This window comes from Culex quinquefasciatus, chromosome 2, assembly GCF_015732765.1.
Source record: "Culex quinquefasciatus strain JHB chromosome 2, VPISU_Cqui_1.0_pri_paternal, whole genome shotgun sequence".
Taxonomy (NCBI): Eukaryota; Metazoa; Arthropoda; class Insecta; order Diptera; family Culicidae; genus Culex; species Culex quinquefasciatus.
Window position 1 is genome coordinate 193,425,710 of NC_051862.1, and position 22,361 is coordinate 193,448,070.

General features: G+C 38.4%; 1 protein-coding gene across 2 annotated transcripts in view; it reads left to right on the top strand.

The window, feature by feature from the left end:
- LOC6045669 (protein O-mannosyl-transferase TMTC2) overlaps positions 1–22,361 on the top strand; it is a 503,026-nt gene that overhangs the window by 231,744 nt on the left and 248,921 nt on the right. For both annotated transcript variants that reach the window (XM_038252440.1, XM_038252441.1), the window contains exon 5: positions 20,046–21,432. In XM_038252440.1, coding sequence (XP_038108368.1) covers positions 20,046–21,432 — 1,387 coding nt within the window. The remainder of the gene's footprint in view (positions 1–20,045; positions 21,433–22,361) is intronic.

Genomic DNA, 22,361 nt, shown 5'->3' on the forward strand with positions numbered 1-22,361 from the left:
GTTCAATAATTATCCATACACACTTTGGATAAAATATAAATAATAAATAATGGGTTCGATTCCTGTCTAGCTCGGTAAAGTCAGATCCTTTCAAAAAGAAAAACTGCTCACTGGAGCCAGTTTCACTTGGTAATGACATTTGAGAAGGGCGTAAGTTTTTAAATACTTTTGTGTTTCGTAATTTAAATATTACTGTGTCCCGAAGACAAACATGATGGAAATTTTACGTGCTTTAAAAAAAATACACTGAAAGAATTTTTTTCGCTCAAAATTTTTGTGAAAATTGCCTAAGATGTTACAAAAAATCTTACAAAAAATGCAGAATGAAGCAACTCACCTGAAACAATACAAAAATCATTTACTGAAACTGTCTTTTTAAGTGTTAAGAAAGTCAAAATTTTCAAAAGTCGAATACGGGAACTGATTCTCCAGACAATTTTACATAAAATTCTCCATACTGACCACTATTCTAAGGCCAATCTTTGTGTAGTTATAGCGGTTTTAAAAATATAAATATTGAAAAAAAAAGTTTTTTGATGGATTTTAACAATTTATACCAGACAGACATGATTTTTTAGTCTCTAAATATATTTACCGAAAAGCTCGTTCAATTACCCATAAGATTGTCTTTGACCACGTTTCAATTGGAAGTTTTTGCTTACAAATAAAAGCTAATTACATTGCTCATAACTGAAAACAGAATATTTTTTTCAGTGTGGTTGAGTGGATGGTAGTAACCTGAATAGTAAATTAAATTAAATTAGCTTAAATCATCAAAAAACGAGTCATTTTAAAACGTTGTTAAAGACAAACTTATGGAAAATTGGACGAGCTTTCCGGTAAAAATATTTTCGAGACTGAAAAATCAAGTCTGTCGTAAAGAAATTGCCAAAAACCATCAAAACACATTTTTACAACATTTTTAGCAGTTTTCAAAAAAAACTGTTTCAGTAAATGAGATTTTATTTGTATTTTTTGATTTGGCTCAAACTTTGTGGGGGCCTTCCCTATGACCAAATAAGCTATTTTGTGTGATTGGTTCACCCATACAAGTCTCCATACAATTTTGGCTGCTGTCCATACAAAAATGGTATGTAAATATTAAACAGCTGTAACTTTTGAGTGTATTTTCTGATCAATTTAGTGTTTTCGGCAAAGTTGTAGGTATTGTTGAGGACTTTTGAGAAAAAATAGGTACTCGGAAAAAAAATTGCAGATTTTTAAATCAACTTTTTTTTCACTAAAACTCAATTCGCCAAAAAACGTGTTTTTTTTTTTTATTTTCGAGATTTTTTGATATGTTTTAGCGGACAAAAATCCGCAACTTTTGAGCCATTCAATTTTGCATTAATAATAATGTCAAATTTGTTTTTGCATGAAACTTCGATTATTTCCAAAAATCACTGTTTTTTCAAAAATTCATAACTCGGTGGCAAATTTGTTGACCATGTTTCTCTATGGCTCAAAAGCGACGGATTTTTGTCCCCTAAAACATATAAAAAAATCTCGTAAATCAAAAAATACGTATTTTGGGAAATTGAGTTTTTGTGAAAAAAAAGTTGATAAAAAAATCTGCAATTTTTTTACCGTGTACCTGATCAGAAAATTCACTCAAAAGTTACAGCTGTTTGAATATTTACAAACCATTTTTGTATGGACAACAGCCAAAATAGTATGGAGACTTGTATGGGTGAACCAATGACGCAAAATAGCTTATTTGGTCATAGGGAAGGCCCCCACAAAGTTTAAGCCAAATAAAAAAATACAAAAAATAAAAATGGTCGAAATTGGCCGATTTCGTAGAGAGTTGCTCAAATGATTTTTCGTATTTTTTAGGTGAGTTGCTCCATCCTGCATTTAGGCTTTTTTACAAAAAAAAATTGAACGTACAAAAATGTTGTGCTAACCTTTTAAAACAAAACACTCATAAATGTGGCGTATTTTTTCTCTTTTAGTGTATTTTTTTTTGGAAAGCTCGTCAATATTCCTATAAGTTTGTCTTTGCCCACTTTTTGAAATGATACAAAGGCTTCGAGATACATAAATATTTAAATTACAAAATATGTACAGAAATATTTAAATAACACTTATCAAATGTCATTATGGAGTGAAACTGGCTTCATATACACAAAAATGGCCTACATAAGTGTAGGATAACATGTCTACAAAGTTTTATTGAAATCGGAGAGGGTCCGGTACAACTGATTCCCTATTTGGCATGGAATTGCTCAATTAATAAAATAACTTTGATTGTTCAAACAGACTAATTTTTAACTGATTAAATTTAAACATATGGAGCAATTCCATGCCAAATAGGGAATCGGTTGTACCCGACCCTCTCCGATTTCAATGAAACTTTGTAGACATGTTATCCTTCGCTTATATAAGTCATTTTTGTGTATATGGAGCCAGTTCCACACGATAATGACATTTGAGAAGGGCGTAAGTGTTTTAAATATTTTTGTAATTCGGAATTTAAATATTTCTGTATCTCGAAGCCGTTGCATCGTATCAAAAGTGGTCAAAGACAAACTTGTAGAAATTTGACAGGCTTTTCGATAAAAATACACTGAAAGAAAAAACACAACTTTTGAGATTTTTTGATTTTTAATTTTAAAAGTCAAATTTGAGGGGGAGCCCACGATTTTTTTTCGTTCAAAATTTTTTTGAAGATAGCCTAAGATGTTACAAAAATACTCACGAAAAATGTAGGATGGAGCAACTCACCTAAAAAAATACAAAAATCATTTACTGAAACTGTTTTTTTGAAAAGTGCTCTAAACGTCAAAATTTTCAAAAACCGAATACGGAAATCGATTCTCCAGACAATTTTACATAAAAGTCTCCATATTGACCATTGTCCTAAGTCCAATCCTTGTAAAGTTACAGCGGTTTTAAAAAATAAAAATGTTGAAAAAATAGGTTTTTTGATGGTTTTTGGCAATTTCTATATGACAGACTTAATTTTTCAGTCTCGTAAATATTTTTACCGGAAAGCTCGTCCAATTTCCCATAAGTTTGTCTGTGACAACATTTAAATTGGATGTATGAGCTTGCAGATATAACTTATGGGAAATTTGACGAGCCTTCCGGTAAAAATATTTACGAGACTGAAAAATTAAGTCTGTCATATAGAAATTGCCAAAAACCATCAAAAAACCTATTTTTTCAACATTTTTATTTTTAAAACCGCTGTAACTTTACAAGGATTGGACTTAGGACAATGGTCAATATGGAGACTTTTATGTAAAATTGTCTGGAGAATCGATTTCCGTATTCGGTTTTTGAAAATTTTGACGTTTAGAGCACTTTTCAAAAAAACAGTTTCAGTAAATGATTTTTGTATTTTTTTAGGTGAGTTGCTCCATCCTGCATTTTTCGTGAGTATTTTTGTAACATCTTAGGCTATCTTCACAAAAATTTTGAACGAAAAAAAAATCGTGGGCTCCCCCTCAAATTTGACTTTTAAACTTAAAAATCAAAAAATCTCATAAAAGTTGGGTGTTTTTTTCTTTCAGTGTATTTTTATCGAAAAGCCCGTCAAATTTCCTGCAAGTTTGTCTTTGACAACTTTTTGATACGATGCAACGGCTTCGAGATACAGAAATATTTAAATTCCGAATTACAAAAATATTTAAAACACTTACGCCCTTCTCAAATGTCATTATCGTGTGGAACTGGCTCCATATACACAAAAATGACTTATATAAGCGTAGGATAACATGTCTACAAAGTTTCATTGAAATCGGAGAGGGTCGAGAAAAAAGTACCTGAAAAATTCCTGTTTTGGGCTGGAATTGCTCTATGTCAAATGGTTTATCAAAGATTTCGTTCAAATACAAAAGGGAAGCAATGTCTGAACAGAGAAAGCTTTTTAATTTTGAACAGCTGTTGATATATTCCCTTAAATGTGTAGATTTATTCATTTAAAATAGTAGAAGTTTAAAAAAATAAAATAACAGTCATCTTAATGTCATCTTAAAGTCGCTGTTTTTTGCCAAGTCGACTCTCTGGTTGTCAATATCCAAGGGACCGTCGAGGAAGAGAATCATCAGTTTACAGAACGATGCAAAATGACGACTCGATTGAAAATATTTGTTTCTTGATACCCAGCTATGGGAGAGAATCATGGCAACGTCCATCAAACAAAAACAAACTAATGTCAAACACCCTTCAAAGCTTCGTTTCGCCAAGAAAAATGTCTATGCAAGCCATGAGAAAGTAAAATTATTGACAACCGGAAGTGATTTTTAAAGCAAACAGAAACCAAGGGACCGTCGAGGAAGAGATCCTTCAAGCAAGGGGAAATATCGAGGAATGAAGATAATTGAAGTATGCAGATTCAAGGGACTGAAGAATTAATCGATAGAAGGAGAATTATTGATATCGAGAAGATTGACAGCCAGAGAGTCGACTGTATTTGGTTTTTTGAATTGATTTTTTAAAATCAAGTCAATAAAAAAAACTCTAACATTTTATCTAAAGGTGAACAAATTGTTTATTTTAATTTTTTATATTTTCAAATGGTTCATTTAATTGGTCATAGGTGGCATCGCTCAAAGCTTCCTTATCGTAAGGCTATTAAGTAATGTTTTTAGTTTATAACATTTTTAAATAACGCAGATTTTTTTTTTGCAAAACACAAAAGCTTTCTGATTGTAATAGTGTAATGGTCATAAAAAAAATCTGATAAAAATGTTCAAATATTGTGTCAAAATTTTGCACTTTTACCCCAGAAGCATTTTCGCTCCATAATCATCTTTCACAATACACTCCCACGCCGCCGTTGGCAATCCAGTTCAGCGGAGTGTATGTTGTGTTTTGTTTAGTTCCATCCAGAGCGGGGCCATTCTAGCATAGACAGAGAGCGAGTATAGATTTAGTGCGTGAGCGTGTGCGGGTTTACGCGAGGACATTCGTGATGCACTCTGAACGAGGTGAATGCATCCACAATTCAGAAACAGTGAAAAATGATGAGTTTTAAAAATGTTTTTATTTTTGCCATAACATGGCATCACTGTGAAGTTTTATGAATTGATATGTTTTTTTAGTGCAATTTTTAACAGTGCCATCCTCTTTAGCCCGGAGACGCTCAAGAGCTGGAATTCCCGGGATATTGCCACTTGAGATGAGAGATATCTTGTCGAATGTGAAAAAGGTGGGCTTCTGGCTGCTCGATTATAACGAGGAAGCAGTTTTTCTGTGCTCTGTATTTTGGCATACGAACATGCGGCAGCACTGATGTTGGCACAAGTATCGAGGCTCGCTCGGGAGTGTAGAGCTGAAAGCCACTTCAGCAGATGCAAATCTGGAAATTGAGCTCGAAAAAGAGCATTTTTTTCGCTTTCACTGTATTGAACGAGCTTTTGAACGTGCTGCTTTCACTCGAAATGGAGGACTTGTGCTTAAATTAAAAATACTTTTTTTACAGTTGAGTAAAGTAGTCCCCATGGCTTGAACAAAGGAGTTTAGTAAAGTTTGATTTGGTGGGTCTAGGAGGTCCGATTCAAAGGCCACATTTGTCTAGTAATTTTATAGCCTTTCTTCAGCGAGGAAAACAAAACTTCAAAACCTGAACCAAAATGAAGAACCTGACACTTCTGAAAGCAAGAGAAGCTAAAGTTTCACAAAGAAATTCAAATAAACGATTCCTGGAGTAGTGCACCCGATGCGAACAAAACCAAATCCGGAATCCGAGACGAAATTTTCGCAAAAGTTCACCAAAAGTGTCACAAACACACACACACACACACACGCGTGTGTGTGTGTGCGCTCATTTTCGCCGAAACGAGCGACACAAACTGTCCTAATTTGCCAATCTTGTGACTATGTGTGTGTGTGTGTGCGTTCACACTCATGTGTGTGTGTGTGTGTATCATAAGAAGCAGAAGAACACAGAAAAAAATGAAGCTCGACGAACTTTCTTGATTGTGATTTCTTCTGTCAGAGCAACTTCACAAGTCTTGGTCGTGCACAGCCGGTGCATTGTGTGGCGAGTTTCGGCGAAAGTTAGAAAGTTCTTTTGATTTTGTTTGATGTGTTGTTGGTCTGGCGTCTTTGGCGAAGTCGTCGGTCTGGCATTGAATTGCTGACTTCGAAGAACTAGGTACTGAGAGAAACGAAGTTTCAGAAGGCATCGCCTTCTATCTTGGTCCTTCGGCATGCAGTGGGGTCAGATTAGGGTGGTTCAAGAATAGTTTAAAAATAGTTCGAATTGGTCTTATATTAAATCTTTGAATATCTCAATTTCATGTAACTTTTTATGTTTTCAATTGAGTGATTTTCGGGCATAAATAACGTTACATTCGAATATGAAACCATTCATTTTTTATATTGAAACACCCTAATGCAAGTCACAAAACCACCTCCCCCACTGAAAAAAAACTTCAACCAGCAGTTTGGTAGCTGCATCACAAACACACACACACACACACACACACACACACACACACACACACACACACACACACACACACACACACACACACACACACACACACACACACACACACACACACACACACACACACACACACACACACACACACACACTGCGCCAGAGAGGACGTTGCGACCGAGCTTGATGCTTTCAGTTTCATTTATGAGCAAAGTTTTGGGGCCGCTTGCAAATTTAGTTTTGATGATGAAGGTCCCTTTCGAGATTCGAGGTGCGTTTTGGTCCGGGCAAGGATGCGGCGCAGTGGCGCAGCTTGTTGCCGAGACTTCGGTACAAATTGCTTCGTTTGTGGTGAGAAAGTTGGTGCGTACCTGGGTTTTCGATGGGGGTTTCATTAAACTGTGGAAAGTGGAAAGTTTTCTTGACTGCAGTATTATTAGTAAAAGCATAGAGGCAACATTTCATCAACATTCAAATAGCATCTCCTCTTTCTTCAAGATTCTCGTTTATAGATCCTTGGGTTGAATTTCCCCCTTTGAAAACCAACCCCTGTCGTTCTGCGCTCGCACTTCCAAGAGGGAGCTATATTCTTTTGAAATCAAAATAATTCGATTTCCCTGGGAAAAAGGATCCTTTCGAGTGGAGTTGCTGTAAACTATTTTCCCCCACCCAAACCCCACACACCATACTGGAGGTAAAAGGAAAGGTTGAACCCGGAGAGATGTTGAACATTTGACTCCGAACCCCCCGAACCCCCCTTCCAACTTTGCAGAAGGCGATCCTTTTTCCCCCGAAGAACCAAAACTCTCGGGAGCTGCTGCAAAGAACAATAAAAACAATACAGCAACTATTCCTTTCAACTTTGCACCACCACCCTACCCTGCGCAGAGATCACAAGTTGATGAGATGAGAAAAGTTAGTTAACTATTAGCGCTGGCCGCCACTCCGACTCTTGCCTTGTCCCGTTCCCGGTGGCCACTCCTTAATTTTGCAACCCAGCGTTAACCAGACCATTCTAATTTTTAGTCTTCGTCGGGGTGCCGAAAGATCGAATGACCCGAGCAGAACTAAATCTCATGGGATCACTCAACTAGTAATTTTTTCAACACGTTGACGTTCAATAGCAGCTTCTAAAATATGTGTTCAGCTCAGTAAGAAGTTTGCAAGCAAGTTTTCGTTGAATATTTGGCGAAATTGTTTCAATAGTGAGAAAGAGCAATTTTGATAAAATTATGATCGAATCCTTAATCTTTCAAAGATATTTTTTTTTTGTTTGCAATGTCATCATCATCGAAAATACATTAATATGAGCAAGGATCGAAGGATCGAATTTGACCATGGAGGATAGATTGAATAAGGATAGAAGACCTGCAGCAATATTTAATAAGCAAGACTTTTTCATATTTCGGAACTGTTTTTTTTAATGGAAAAATTCACAAATACATTATACTACAGTTATTAAAATGTTGCTTAGTAAAAATGATTTTATAGAGGTCGACCTAGTTTTAAAAGAACTGCTCACGTTTGAAAGAATGGAAAAACTCACAAAAATATTATGTCAATCAAGAAAAGGTTGTTATAAAGAGAAACTTCCAAAATATTGTAGGTATTTTTGGAATATTTTTTATTATATTTAATTTCATTTTTTCATATTAGACCTTTTTTCCATTCGACCTTATGTCTTGCGACCTTTTGGCATTCGACATTTGTCCATTTGACCTTATGTCTTTCGACCTTTTGTCGCACATCCTTGACGTGGTAACTCTGCGTCTTGATTGAAATTTTTATTTTACACTCAAAATCATAGTAGTTTTTTTACTTTTATTCAGATTTTTTGAGCTGCACATAATATTTAAAAGTTGCAGGACTTTTCCGAAAAAATGGTTACTAGTTTTTCTTGTGACTTTCCCAAGCATTTTAATTTTTGTTATTACTGATTTAAGCGCTTGCATCGAGTTTTGGCTAGAAAGGGGACAAGTTTAATTCAGGAAGCAATATTTTTATATGATGAATGGGCGTACGACATGCTCTGCCCAAAAAGTGCTTGAAAATTTATTATGTCAAGTAGTGAAATCCATTTTTCGAAAATTTTGTAGTGGTGGAATGGAAGTATAAAAGAAATTATCGTGATTTTAGATAAAAAAGTGCGTGACAGCGATTCAACAAACTAGATAACATGAGTGTTGTTTGAAAGTGAAATCTTTTTAAGAAAAGAGAGAAGAGCATGTTGATCTAAGTTGTGGTTTGGAATTGTCAAAATTTTGGTCTGAAAAGGAATGGTGAATTTTGGGTTTATTTGCCACAAAGTTGTTGAAGATGGCAAAACAAGCACCGGTAAGAAGTTTTTCGGGTGAGTTCGTTTCATGTCGTCTGCGTGTATTTGTGCGTGTGTGAGAGGAAGAGAGAGATAGAGAAAAAAGATAGTATAATATATCAGTTGATTCGGTGCTGTTAAACGTTCGCGTCGTGGTCGGTTCTCCCCGCTAAGTAATTTCGTCGTTATCGTTTCGTACCACCGGTTTGTCGTTATCTTCCAATATGATTAGATCTGATCGCAAAGTTGTTAATTTTTGTTCGGCTTCGATTCGGGCGCATTTGTTTCTGTTTTTATTATCCAGTTAGCCTTATTGTAATCATCGGTTTTATCTCTTTTCCGCGCGCGGTTGATTCGACTTTGCATTGCTTTTTGAATATTTTTCTCATTCTTCTCAATGACTTACTATGTTTTTGCCGCGAATTAAATAAAAATCGGTCGATAATTAAAAATGTTTCTCTTGTGATTAATGAGATCATCTCGATTGGGTGTGTGTCGCAGTCGTCACGCAGGATTTTCGTTGCCGTTTCCGTCTTTGTTGTCCCGAGTCGCGAATGATTTGTTGAGCCGAAACGTTGTTCGGTTTTGTTTTCGACCAAAGTTTGTTTTGCCACGTTTACCGTCGAGTTTGCCACGCAATTTGCATATTTTTATTTTTATATTTTTTCATTCAATATTTAATATGTTTTCGCAAATCAAAAGTCCTTCCCATAGCACCAATGCTCGGAAGGCACGCGATCGATTAAAAAACTTTCTAAATAATTAATATTGTATCTTTCCGCAGTCGGCTGCCTAAGATTTTAAAAATTCAACCAATAAACAAATTGCTTATGGTCGCATCACCTACCACATCTTACTAACCCCTCAAAACTCATGTGATACTTTGTCGGAGACGCAGTCGATTTGGCGGTCCCATCACTCAAGTATCGGACTAACATTCCCAGCCACTTCCCCGTGTCTTACCACTGGTCGTGGCCGGCGTCGGTATTGATCAGCATGATAAGGATCTTTGAAAATTGCGAAGGGGTGATGATTGGTTCCTACTTTTCATCTGTGGTCCACGGAGCAATGATTGGGGGTCCTGGTCAATAACGAAGTAGCAGCTACGGGTAGACACCAATGCTATGCTATGCTATGCTAAAATAGTTACTCGTTTTTCTTGTTGATTTTTTTAATACATTTGTTTCACAAAAAAATATTATTTTCCAAAATCAATATTTTATTTATTTTTTTTATTTTCAACTAGAGAAGTATGGCAAACATTTTCTCCACCAGGTTTTGATTTTTTTGGAGGAGTTTCACAATTTTCGAGACATAATCACATAAACTTAGATTTTAATTAAAAATGTATAGTTTTCTATTTTTTAAACAGTGCCCATAAGAAATATTTTAAATCGATGAATTCAGAAAAAAATCTAAAATTTTGTCTAAGATACATTGAAGATTGCGCCCTTTTTAAATGTAAGTCTTGATTTTAATTTTTGAAAATATTGTTTTCACGAATGTTTCATATTTAAACATTGAAAATAAGACCATAAGTTGCTGAGATATTGAGATATAGAAAATTGTGGGCACTTTATCAAAATTTCACTAAAGTACTTTTTGATTGCTAATTCAATTTTAAATCGAAAAGTAAAGTTGAAAAATGTTTGCGACCAATATTTCGATTTTTTGAAAACAATGTGTATTGATTCAAAAATCATAACTCGGTCAAAGATTTTTTCCCATTCCCAAAGTTGGCATATGATGTCCTCAAAAACATATCAGAAAATAAAAAAAAATAATGTTTTTTTGCAAATCAAGTTTTAGTGACAAAAAGTGAAATTAGAAATCACCAAAAAAAAATTCACCGTGTATCATTTTTTTTTTCAGTGTAGTCCTTATCCATACCTACAACTTTGTCCAAGACACCAAATCGATAAAAAAAATTCCTTCAAAGGTTACAGACTTTCGAATTTTCATACATTATTTTTGTATGGGCGGCTACCAAATTTGTATGGAAAATTATATGGACCAAAATAGTTTTAGCCCGATTAAAAAAATGCAAAATTAAAATTAATAAAATAATACAGATTTCATAGAGAACTGCTCTAAAGTAATTTCCGATTGGAATTTTGACTTTACATTGAAAAGTAAAAAAATGGGTTTGATTTTTTTTCTAAAAACCACAATTTCATCAAAACAAATGTAACTTGGTGCATAATCTTTGGCCATACTCCCTTTTGGCTCAAAAGATGTGGGCTGTTATCCCTCAAAGCAAATCAGAAAATTAAAAAATACGGATTTTGACAAAAGTTAATTAAAAAAAATAAGGTAATAAACTTTACGGAAAATTCCTGCCCGGGTGACCACGGAACCAAGGAATGTCACCCACAACTAGCAGATGACACGAACCGGGCTATTTTTGCGCGTTGACCAAGTGGGGGAGGTAGTTCTGGAGGTGGAGCTTCTAGATAAATTTTGCTCCCTGATCCACTGCAGGAAACCCCGTGCTGCAGCAACCCACCCAGGGAAACTATTCGAAAAGTTTTCTCTTTTAGTTGAGTAATTAAGTTTTGCTAACGCTTCGGCTGCTGGATATCTTTTTCCGGTCCACTCGGAGGAGACCTCTCTGGGTTGTAAAACCCCGTCACGAACGGACCATCATCAGCTTCAGTAGCTCGAGAGTTGCTAACTTGTTGGAGACGGGGACAATCTCCGGGACGCCATCGCTAATTATTTCGCTTGTTTCGTCGCCGAGATGGCATTACAAAACAAATTATCAACTCTTTTTCCCCTTTTTGCTGAGCTTTTCTTGGTTGTTGCATTGAAATTTAGAAAAAAAAATTAAACTAAGCATCCTTCGAACCACTGCACAGTGGGCGAAATGGAACCCAAAATCGGACTTAATTGAACGCGGCTGGTTCCCTGTTATGAATAATAGTGTTTCTTATGTAAAAAAATTCGGGGAATCGATTGGTGATGGTTTCATCCACCGCACGAAACGGCAAAGGGTCCATTTTGCCCCAATTCTCCATTTTTTAACATTTTTTCTTGAAAATCGGTCTGTATTTAGAGCGGAGGCTTTATGCGGCCTTCCAAAATGCACTTAACTTATGTGAAAATGTCCCAGGAATCCAGTAAAAATAACCACTTGCACCGCAAAAATCATCTAGGGTCCATTTAACCCCAATTCCGCTATAAAAGCATTTTTGGTCGTTTTCAAATGTTAGGTCAGATTTTAAAAATCTGAAAATATTTTTATCGTAAAGATCAGACAATTTTATATAAGAATGATGATTTGCACTTGAAAGTTTGACACATTTATGTTGATCAAAATAAAAATTATGTAAAAGGCAGTTTATGCTGCGTTTGAGAAAATTGACCCAAAACAAATTCTTCAATCTTTTTATTTAGTTTAATTTCTATATCAACATAAATGTGTCAAACTATCAAGTGCAAATCTTCATTCTTATGTAAAATTGTCTGATCTTTACGATAAAAATATTTTCAGATTTTTAAAATCTGACCTAACATTTGAAAACGGCCAAAAATGCTTTTATAGCGAAATTGGGGTTAAATGGACCCTAGATGATTTTTGCGGTGCAAGTGGTTATTTTACTGGATTCCTGGGACATTTTCACATAAGTTAAGTGCATTTTGGAAGGCCGCATAAAGCCTCCGCTCTAAATACAGACCGATTTTCAAGAAAAATGTTAAAAAATGGAGAATTGGGGCAAAATGGACCCTTTGCCGTTTCGTGCGGTGGATGAAACCATCACCAATCGATTCCCCGATTTTTTTTACTTAAGAAACACTATTATTCATAACAGGGAACCAGCCGCGTTCAATTAAGTCCGATTTTGGGTTCCATTTCGCCCACTGTGCACTGTTCACAGCTCGAATCATTGAACTTTCGATCTGCTCAGACCAAAAAATAAAAACCACCAAATCCAGTCGACTCTTCAGCTCAACCCCAACGCTCAACCTGCATTACCAATTCTGCACACCGTCTTGCACAGCAATAGCACAAAAAAGTCGAAAAAATCAACCGAGACTCACCTGTTACAACCAATTTCTGTCCTCTTCCGCACGTACTGGATCTCCGGACTTCGGAAATCCTTGGCTCTAGCATTCCCGTCACGTGCCTTTCCACCTGCTTTGTGACAATATTTAATCTTGCCACTCCCGCCAAACTTCAGCCCCGTCCTCGAGGAATCGATTCTGAGAGAGCTTCTTCGCAAGTGAGCACCGAGCGGCTTGAGGATCGCTTCTTCTTGGTTAAGCCACCGAGCGCCGGAGGGCTTGATGGCCGTTGAGCTGGACAATAAAAGTGTCAATCGAGGGGGGGACTTCACGCTGGAGGACTTGGCGAGTTTGGTGTGAAGTGATGACGAAAAAGAGAGATTTTTTAAATTAAAAAATATTGAATATTATCTAGTATTCTACATCTAAACCTTTTTGAAAATGATCTGAAGACCACATCAATTCTGTTTTGATTTGTTATTTCTTATCTCTTTGAATTAAATCTCTTCAAATTGTGAGTGTAAATTTTCACAAACTTGCTCGTCTTCAAACAGTGCAAACCGCATTTATTTACAATTGTTTCACTTCAATCAACTAATGATGCGACACCCCCAACCACCATAAATCGCTCCAATCGTTCAAGTTTAATTTGCCCAAGACTGATGATGACTGCTGGCAATCAATAAACAATATCTCTGCCCAGCCCTGCAGTTATTGAACAAGTTGAAGTGAAGTGCAGTTTGTCTTGCACCACTGCAAATCAAGCTATTGAACGGTCTTATCCAACACTACGATTGGTTGGTTCCGTCGTCGCTCTTCAAAGCAGCTCCTCTGCAACCAATGAACCACCGCAATTCACAAATATACTGGAGCTTCGTATTCCTTCGTCAAGACTTTGGACGACCATTTGGGGCTTTGTTTTAGCTTGGTTGCATCTCATAGCTAACTAAAGGAATGGCATCTAGTTTTGGTTTGCTTAAATTTTCAAGTTTCCAAAAGATCTAATTTCCACCCAATTCACAAAACTTTGTCCTATTATTCAAAATAGGTCATTCGATCGGAAAGGTCATTTCACCTCATAGGTCATTCTGCCAAATACCTTTTTTTTCTTATAATAAGTTGTTTCAACGAATATGTTGGTATACTAGTTATCACAAACAAACGTTTGACGGTATAGGTTATTCAACCAATAATATCGTTTTTTAAACCAAATATGTTGTAACAAGACATAGGACATTCAACCAAGTAGGTAAATTCTCTCTCATCCAAAAGCATAAAAATGTCATGTAACGAATCCGCCATTTGAACAATTAGGTCTTTCGACCAAATAGGTCATTCCACCGAATAGGTCATTCCACTGAATAGGTCATTCCACCAAATAGGTCGCTCAATTACAAAAAATATGTTTCAGGGCATGGGGTTGTTTCTGTAAAAGAGCAATTCTCTGAGATTTCGGTCATTCGATTTTTTCTGTATTTTTTAATCCGGCTGAAACTTTTTTGGTGCCTTCGGTAAGCCCTAAAAAGCCATTTTGCATCATAAGTTTGTCCATATAATTTTCCATACAAATTTGGCAGCTGTCCATACAAAAATGATATGTGAAAATTTAAAAATCTGTATCTTTTGAAGGATTTTTTTTGATCGATTTGGTATCTTCGGCAAAGTTGAAGGTATGCATATAGACTACACTGAAAAAAAAAATGATACACGGTAAACATTTTTTTGGTGATTTTCAATTTCACTTTTTGTCACTAAAACTTGATTTGCAAAAAAACACTATTTTTTTATATGTTTTTGAAGACATTAAATGCCAACTTTAAAAAAATTTCCAGAATGGGCAAAAAATCTTTGTCCAAGTTATGATTTTTTTAATCAATACAATTTTTTCAAAAGATCGAAATATTGGTCGCAATTTTTTTTTCAATTTAATTTTTCGATGTAAAATTGAATTTGCAATCAAAAAGTACTTTAGTGAAATTTTGATAAAGTGCACTGTTTCAAGTTATAGCCATTTTTATGTAACTTTAAAAAAAAAGTCGCAGTTATTGATTTTTTAAAAATAGTGCCCATGTTTGCCAACTTTTGAAAAAAATATATTTGAAGAGATGAAAAAATTCTCTATATTTTACTTTTTCGTACTTTGTTGATACGACCCTTAGTTGCTGAAATATTGCCATGCAAAGATTTAAAAACAAGAAAATTTAAGTTTTCTAAGTCTCACCCAAACAATCCACCATTTTCTAATATTGATATCTCAGCAACTAATGGTCTGATTTACAATGTTAAAACATGAAACATTCGTGAAATTTTCTGATCTTTTCGAAAAAAAATGTTTTTATAAATTTTAAATCAAGACTAACTTTTTGAAAAGACCAAACATTCAATATAACGCTCTTTTGACATGTGAGTCTTGATTTAAAAATTTAAAAAATATTTTTTTCGAAAAGTTCGAAAAATTTCACGAATCTTTCATATTTTAACATTGAAAATCGGACCATAAGTTGCTGAGATATCGACGTTTGAAATTGGTGGATTGTTTGGGTGAGACTTAGAAAACATAAATTTTCCTGCTTTTTAAATCTTTGCATGGCAATATCTCAGCAACTAAGGGTCTTATCAACAAAGTCAGAAAAAGCAAAATATATAGAATTTTTCCAGCTTTTCAAAAATATTTTTTTCAAAAGTGGGCAAACACTGCGACTGTTATGAAAAAAGTTACATAAAAATGGCTATAACTTGAAAACGGTGCACTTTATCAAATTTCACTAAAGTTTTTTTCGATTGCAAATTCAATTTTACATTCTTTCTTTTCGATTTTTTGAAAAAAAAATGTTTTGATTCCAAAAATCATAACTTGATCAAAGATTTTTTGCCTATTCTAATTTTTTTTTCAAAAGTTGGCATTTGATGTCCTCTAAAACATATAAAAAAATAAAAAAATGTAAATCAAGTTTTAGTGACAAAAAGTTAAATTAAAAATCACCAAAAAAAATTTACCGTGTATCATTTTTTTCAGTGTAGTCCATACCTACAACTTTGCTAAAGATACCAAATCGATCAAAAAATTCCTTCAAAAGATACAGATTTTTGAATTTTCACATATCATTTTTGTTTGGACAGCTGCAAAATTTGTATGGAATATTATATGGACAAACTAATGATGCAAAATGGCTTCTTTGGGCATACCGAAGGCACCAAAAAAGTTTCAGCTGGATTAAAAAAATACAAAACTTGAAATTAAAGAAAAAAGACCGATTCCGTAGAGAACTGCTCAAAAGTGACTCATTACTTTGAAAAGCATTTCCGCTTTACAACGCTCGCTAAAGTATAGCTCTAAATAGGTCATTCCTCGAGCTAGGTCATTGGCCGGTCCAAAAACACATTCCACAACCCTACCGCACTAAACACAGCGTCGTTAGTGCGGAGCTTCATCCCGGTTCAAACTGTGAGTGTGTTAATTCCTTGGAGGGCACTTGGAGCGAAGAAACTTTTTCCCGTCCAATATTTATGTCATGCCCGTCCGTCTGGCAGAATGCGTCCCGGGGACTGTCTGTTCCGTCTGCGGTCTGCGGGAAGAACCCCGACGAGAAAACTTGGAAGAATATCAATGCAGCACATCCCGGGTTTGTCGATAAATTGTTGAAGCGTCACAGGCAAAGTCGTCCGAACCACCCCCCCTTTCCCGAGAGTACCATCAATCTGGCACACTTCGCATAGTGGGTTCGGTATTGACCGGGAAGACTGAAGGGTTGTTTACTCCTGCCACGGTCTGGAAGAACTCCTCTCGAGATGAACTCCAGGTGATGGACGGTTAATGGAGTGCGTTACCTTGACCTGGATTTTTCTTCTCTCGTTCGATCTGTTAAAGAAGCGGTGAAGGAGAGATATCGCTGCCCGCGTAAAGGTCAATAGAGTCGTGATTGATGGGCAGCTGAAGGCTATTGATCTTATTTAATTATCTTCGTCTGATGGGGGAGTTGAAGATGCTGTGGCTATCTTTCCCAGCCATTAAACTGTAGGAAACGTAACTATTCGTAGATAACAACCTATTCAGAGAAATGACCTGTTCGAAGGGATGACCTTTTCCGAGAAATGACCTACTGGGATGGTTGACCTCTTCGAGTCCATGTGGTTGTGATGCTTTCTCTAGCTAAGGCTGCTTAGGAACCTTAATCTCCACTGCGTACCGAGGGTCACTTTTTCAAGGGGGCAAGGGAAATTCTCCGCATTTTCCCCAAATAAGTATAGTTTGAAGTTGGATGCTTTTGAGTTGGTGAAATGACCTATAAAAAACTATTTGGTGATGCAAACTATTCATTGATCAGTGAAGATCCAGTACTGCAAGATATTTCAATGAATCAATGTATCAATCGATTATTTTGAAGCATCACTTCACTCGCGCAAAGTCCAATAATCAACCGATTTCTATTTTCCCCAGCCTGAATGACGGATTGAAAAATCTTAAACCCATAGAACTCAGGTCCTTGACGTGTGGGATTTATCGAACATCGAACCTATTCACGCTTTACTATCGCTCGACCTCCCCCTCCAAGGATTCGTGAATATGCCGTGCTTCCGGAACGAACCGCTATTCAACTCAACGGGGTATTCCATCATCAGGATCTGCTAGTGTACTGTTGCTCTCTTCATCGATTCAGTTCACCGCGAACGCACCAACACATACCGAGGAGCACACCTACATGTACGGCTTGAATGGGTTTCAATTTGCGAAGTGATTTTTTTGTTCGATTGCGTCACCTCACCACTTCATCCACTTCAATTTTAAGCGATCAAACTGTGGTTTGGGGAGTGATCAATAATTACGTATCGTTTGAAATATATGTTTGTAAGTTATCTTTGATATGATTTACAGATGATCTACCAAGAATTTTCGAAGAGAGGTTAAAAATAATCAAAAATAAAAAAACACGTCATTCACGAATGCTCCCTTTCAAAGTTACCTGTAAAAACTTGCACCTCGCATCACACTCCCAACACGTGTGTGTGTGTGTGTGTGTGTGTGAGTGTGGGGTGTGGTGAACGCGTTGAGTTCAAAAGCGGAGAAAATCTCGGAAAAGCTCCAGCTCGGCCAGCGGGCCCCGGAACCTCAATCAGCCTTTCGAACTGGAAACCAACGACGGCGCGGAGAAAAGGCAAATATTTGAATGGGAGTTAAATTTGCGTTTCTACGCGGCGCGCGCACTGAGATGATTGAAAGTTTTTTTTCTGCCCGAGATTTCCCAAGGTTTTCCCCGCCGTCGTTGGAATCGTTCTTTGTTGCATAGAACGCCTCCCTTAGGGGGCGTTTTTCGCTTTTCCTAACGATGGGTTTTTTTCCTAACGGCGGTGTACGTTTCATTTTTGCCGTTGCTGCTCTCTGCTTGGTTGGAGGTTTTCCTTTACTTGTCGGGGAATGTTAACTACAACGTACACACACTGTGGTGCTGTACACGATCTCCTGTGGTTCGGTTGCAATTCATCAATGGGTTCGATGGAATTGGATGGTTTGTTGGCTCAAGCTGGAAGTTGTGATTTTGGAAAGTGTTTTTTGTTGGAAAGTTCTTCAGCATTGTTGTGGCTTGAGGAGATGAAAGCAAGAAGAAGTTTCCAGTTTGTTTAAAAAAAAAAAAGGTTGACTTCTACAAAAATGTTTTTTTAATTAAACAGCATATTCTTGATTGTCGTAATGGTTTTGTGAGTTTTTTGCTTCTTGAATATACAAGTGTTTTTTAGGATTCTATAGTCGGCAAACTTTTAACAGAACTATGCCATTAAAATTGTTTAAGTCTCTCGTAGCCAAAGAAAACCGATACCTTTCCAAATTCAATGGAATTTTTCCAACACCCAGCAGCAGAGCTACATCCCATAGCAATCAGCCACCGGAGCGCGCCATCTCCATCCCCCAACGGTCTCATCAGCGCTCCAGTCTCATTTTCGATTGATCTTTGCTGCAACGCTTCTCTCCGCTGATCACCACTGAGAATTGTGCGCAAGGAATTTGGTCCCTCTCATCCACATCCACTCTGGGGTCGCATTAGTCATCACGGTCGCTTTGAAGTGGACTTTTGTGTTCAGTGATGGAAATTTATGGAAAATTTTAATTCATTTGGAATTATTTTGAAAGTTAAAACAATTTTGTTATATTTAAAGAAAAAAATAATGTAGATTATTTGGCATCACTGTCCATCAATGTGGAAATCTTCCTCACCACGGAGAAAAGAACCAACCACAAATGATATTTGGCCTATTGCCATCATTATTCGGCCCGTAATCGAGTCGAGAGTTCGGTATTTGGCTGGCAGTTCATTTTCCAATCCCAAACTCAGCTCAGGCACCTCTCCAGTATCATCATCAGCGACATCAATTTCCTCCTCGTCTCGCCACCACCCACTTCCACCCACTTCAGTGGGGTGGTAAAATAAATGCGAGAACAAAGGTAAACAAATCGAACCAAATTATTCGATTCTCGATTCTTCTGTTTTTTCGCCGCCGCCGCCGCTGGATCCGTACTGAGGTGGGTGGTTGGGCTCTCGGATAAATGTCTGGATTCGGTGGGAGATTACTTTTTCATTTACCTGCCCTGAATCAACACGATTATCGGTCTGACGTCGATCCACCGCCCACCCACAACACTCTGGCAGTGGTGAAAGTCATTTTTCCGGGCTGTCGGATTATTACGTGAATTATTCATTCATTCGTTCGAGGAGCTGTGTGGCTGTGGCTGCTGATTACCGCCGGGTCATCGATAGTGTTTGCTTTTGGAGCTGCTGCTGCTGCTCGGGAAATTGTGATTGATTTGTAGTCTTTTGGCTGAATGAGTGGCAAAGTTCGACTGCTGGTGTGGGTGTTTGTTATTCAAAGCAGGGCACTTAATCAGAGCAAGAGGAGCTAATCTTTGGGAAGTGAGCCAACTGTTGCTTGTTTTGATCTGGTGATGGTTCTACAGTTGTTTGTCACTTTGTTTGTATTGAAAAATTTCATTTCATGCCAAAAATCATGAAATTTGATCAATTTGATGAATTCAATTGATTAAAAGTGCTTTTCATAACACAACTCGACATTTTTGAAGCTCATGTCTGTAAACACTTCAGCTTCATCAAGGTATGAAAGATTTGGTCTTCCTAAAAATGCTTCAATCGACGGAATTGAATTTTAACGATATCCCTGCCAATAAATAAAATTGTAAATTTTGGGTACAAATGCTATGCGATGATCTTAGACAACCATGCGCACCCTCTTATAAGCAACTATGCGCTTCTCCTAAACTTGCTACTTACACAGATAAAAGCTATATATCTAACTATGTTTTTCCCCTTCTTCCTCTTCCAGCACCGCTTCCGCAGCGTCAGCATCCTGGCCCTAGCCCTGGGCAGCATCCTGCACGTGCGGCTCTCGCTGCCGCGGCCCGCCGTCCTGTTCTCCGCGGCGGACAACCCCACGGCCAAGACCGGTTCCGCGTGGACCCGGTTTCTGACCTTCTCGTACCTGCCCGTGTTCAACTTCCGGCTGCTGCTGTTCCCGGACGTGCTCAGCTTCGACTGGGGCATGGAGGCGATCCCGCGGATAAACAGCCTGTTTGACGCGAAGAACCTGGCCACGGTTGGGTTCTACGGGGCGTTGGGCGCAGCGGTTTGGGTTCAGGGCCGGACCCTGGTACGGCAGAGCGTACCCAGTGTAAATAGTAGCTTCGGTAGGCGGCTAGCTAGTAAACTTGCGCTGGCTCGGGTTGGACAGCAGGACTACAGCGAGCTGGGAGATTCGACGACCTGTGGGTCGTGCAAGCACGAGTACGTAGGGTTGCGTCACACGAGCCAGTGCCGGGCCGTGCACAACAACAACAGCATGTCGTCGATCGTGTGCGGATGTCCGTACCTGTCGCTCTCACCGACGGCCTTGTCCAGCTATCTGGACGAGAAGGTCTCCTCCAGCGGCTACGGTTGGCACAAGCGGAACTGCTGGAACCGTGGCTTCAGCAGTGACCATCTGCCCCTCTCGACGGACAGTTCCTCCTCGAGGACTTCCTCGTCCTCTTCCTCGTCCTGTTCCTCCTCTTCTTCCTCCTCGGCGTCTTCCGTGTCGTCCCTGTCGGACGAACCTGCCGGCGCCACCAGCAGCCCACTCAGCTCTTCCGCAGCCATCCTGGTCTCCATTTCCCTGCTGACGCTCCCCTTCCTTCCCGCCTCCAATCTCCTGTTCTACGTGGGGTTCGTCGTAGCTGAACGGATCCTATACCTCCCAAGTGTCGGCTACTGTCTGCTGATTGGGCTCGGTCTAGGCAAACTAATCGACGGCCAGCGAAGTCCGGCGTCAATCTCCACCGGCAGTGGAAGCTCCCGGCGAGCGAAGAGTAGCAAAAGTGACAGTTCTAGTTTTAAGTACCGTGTCGGCAGTTCGGCGGTCAGTGTTGCCAGTTCGGCGGGTCAAAGTGCAAAGCATCACAAAGCGGCGAGCTTCGCCGGGCTGAGGAAAAGTGCCAATAGCCATCATTCCAGTAGTAGCAGTAGCAGTAGTAATAATAGTAGCAGTGCAAATAGTAGTCATATTAGTGTCCGGGGTGGTGATAGTGATAGTTATCAGCGGCGTAAGCGACAAATCATTCTGGTTGCGTTCGGGGCGTTGCTGCTCGCGTACTGCGGGAAAACGTGGAGCCGCAACCTGGACTGGGCGGACGAGGAGAGTCTGTTCCGGAGTGCGATCGGCGTGAATCCACCGAAAGGTAAGCTTCAGACATATACTTTTATTGATTGACAGAGATTATCTTTGAAGAAAAACTAAATTTTCATGAAATCGACACTGTCGTGCTATCGTGTCGCAACCGCCATTTTGACGTTCCGAGGAAAACGCGTTTTGACGTTTGACCTTGAATAAACATAAACAAGAGCACGCTATGTAAACAATCACGACTGACAGTTCTGAGCATTGTTCCGAAGTTTGGTTGAATTTGGTTGTCGGATTTGTACGTATGTCAAACGCGTTCTGACCCGAAATCCCTTTGGCCAGTTGTCGCACTTACAGCAATTTTCAGGGTGCGTCAAAATAGCACGACAAGATTGAAACTTCTTTCATATGAAAAGTGACAACAAGGCACGGTGTTTTATTTTCGTTTTTATTGAATATCTCAGGATTGGAATCTTGGAATCAAATTTTGGAGATTTGTGATGGTGCAAAGGTGAGGCAGCTGCACAAAATGACGTTATAAACTCAGGTTGACCCAAAATGCCCGTGCGATAAGTTAGCACGACAGCGACGAACTGTAATTAAATTCAGCAACAAATTGTGCTTTTAAACCAGCTCAACCCAAACACCAGCAAAAAATAATAATTACCATAAGTAATCAGAAGGCAAACGCTTTCTGATTATTCAAAGTGAGTGCAAATAACGATTACCGAGTAACCTAGAGACCCAGTAAATCCAGGCGGCTGGCAGTAATTCCCGATCCCGTGTGGGTTGCCCAGGTGATACGACTGTGCCGGGATGAGTCCCCTTTGGAGGCCATCGCCATGGTTGCTCTCTGCTTTACTTTTTACTGCAATTGAGAATACGACCAAGTACCAACCAGTAATGCAGCTTCCATGAAGGAGGGGGTTGGAATGCGGGTGGTGGCTGACTGTGGGTGATAAAGCCTTTCATTTTTCACACTCTCCC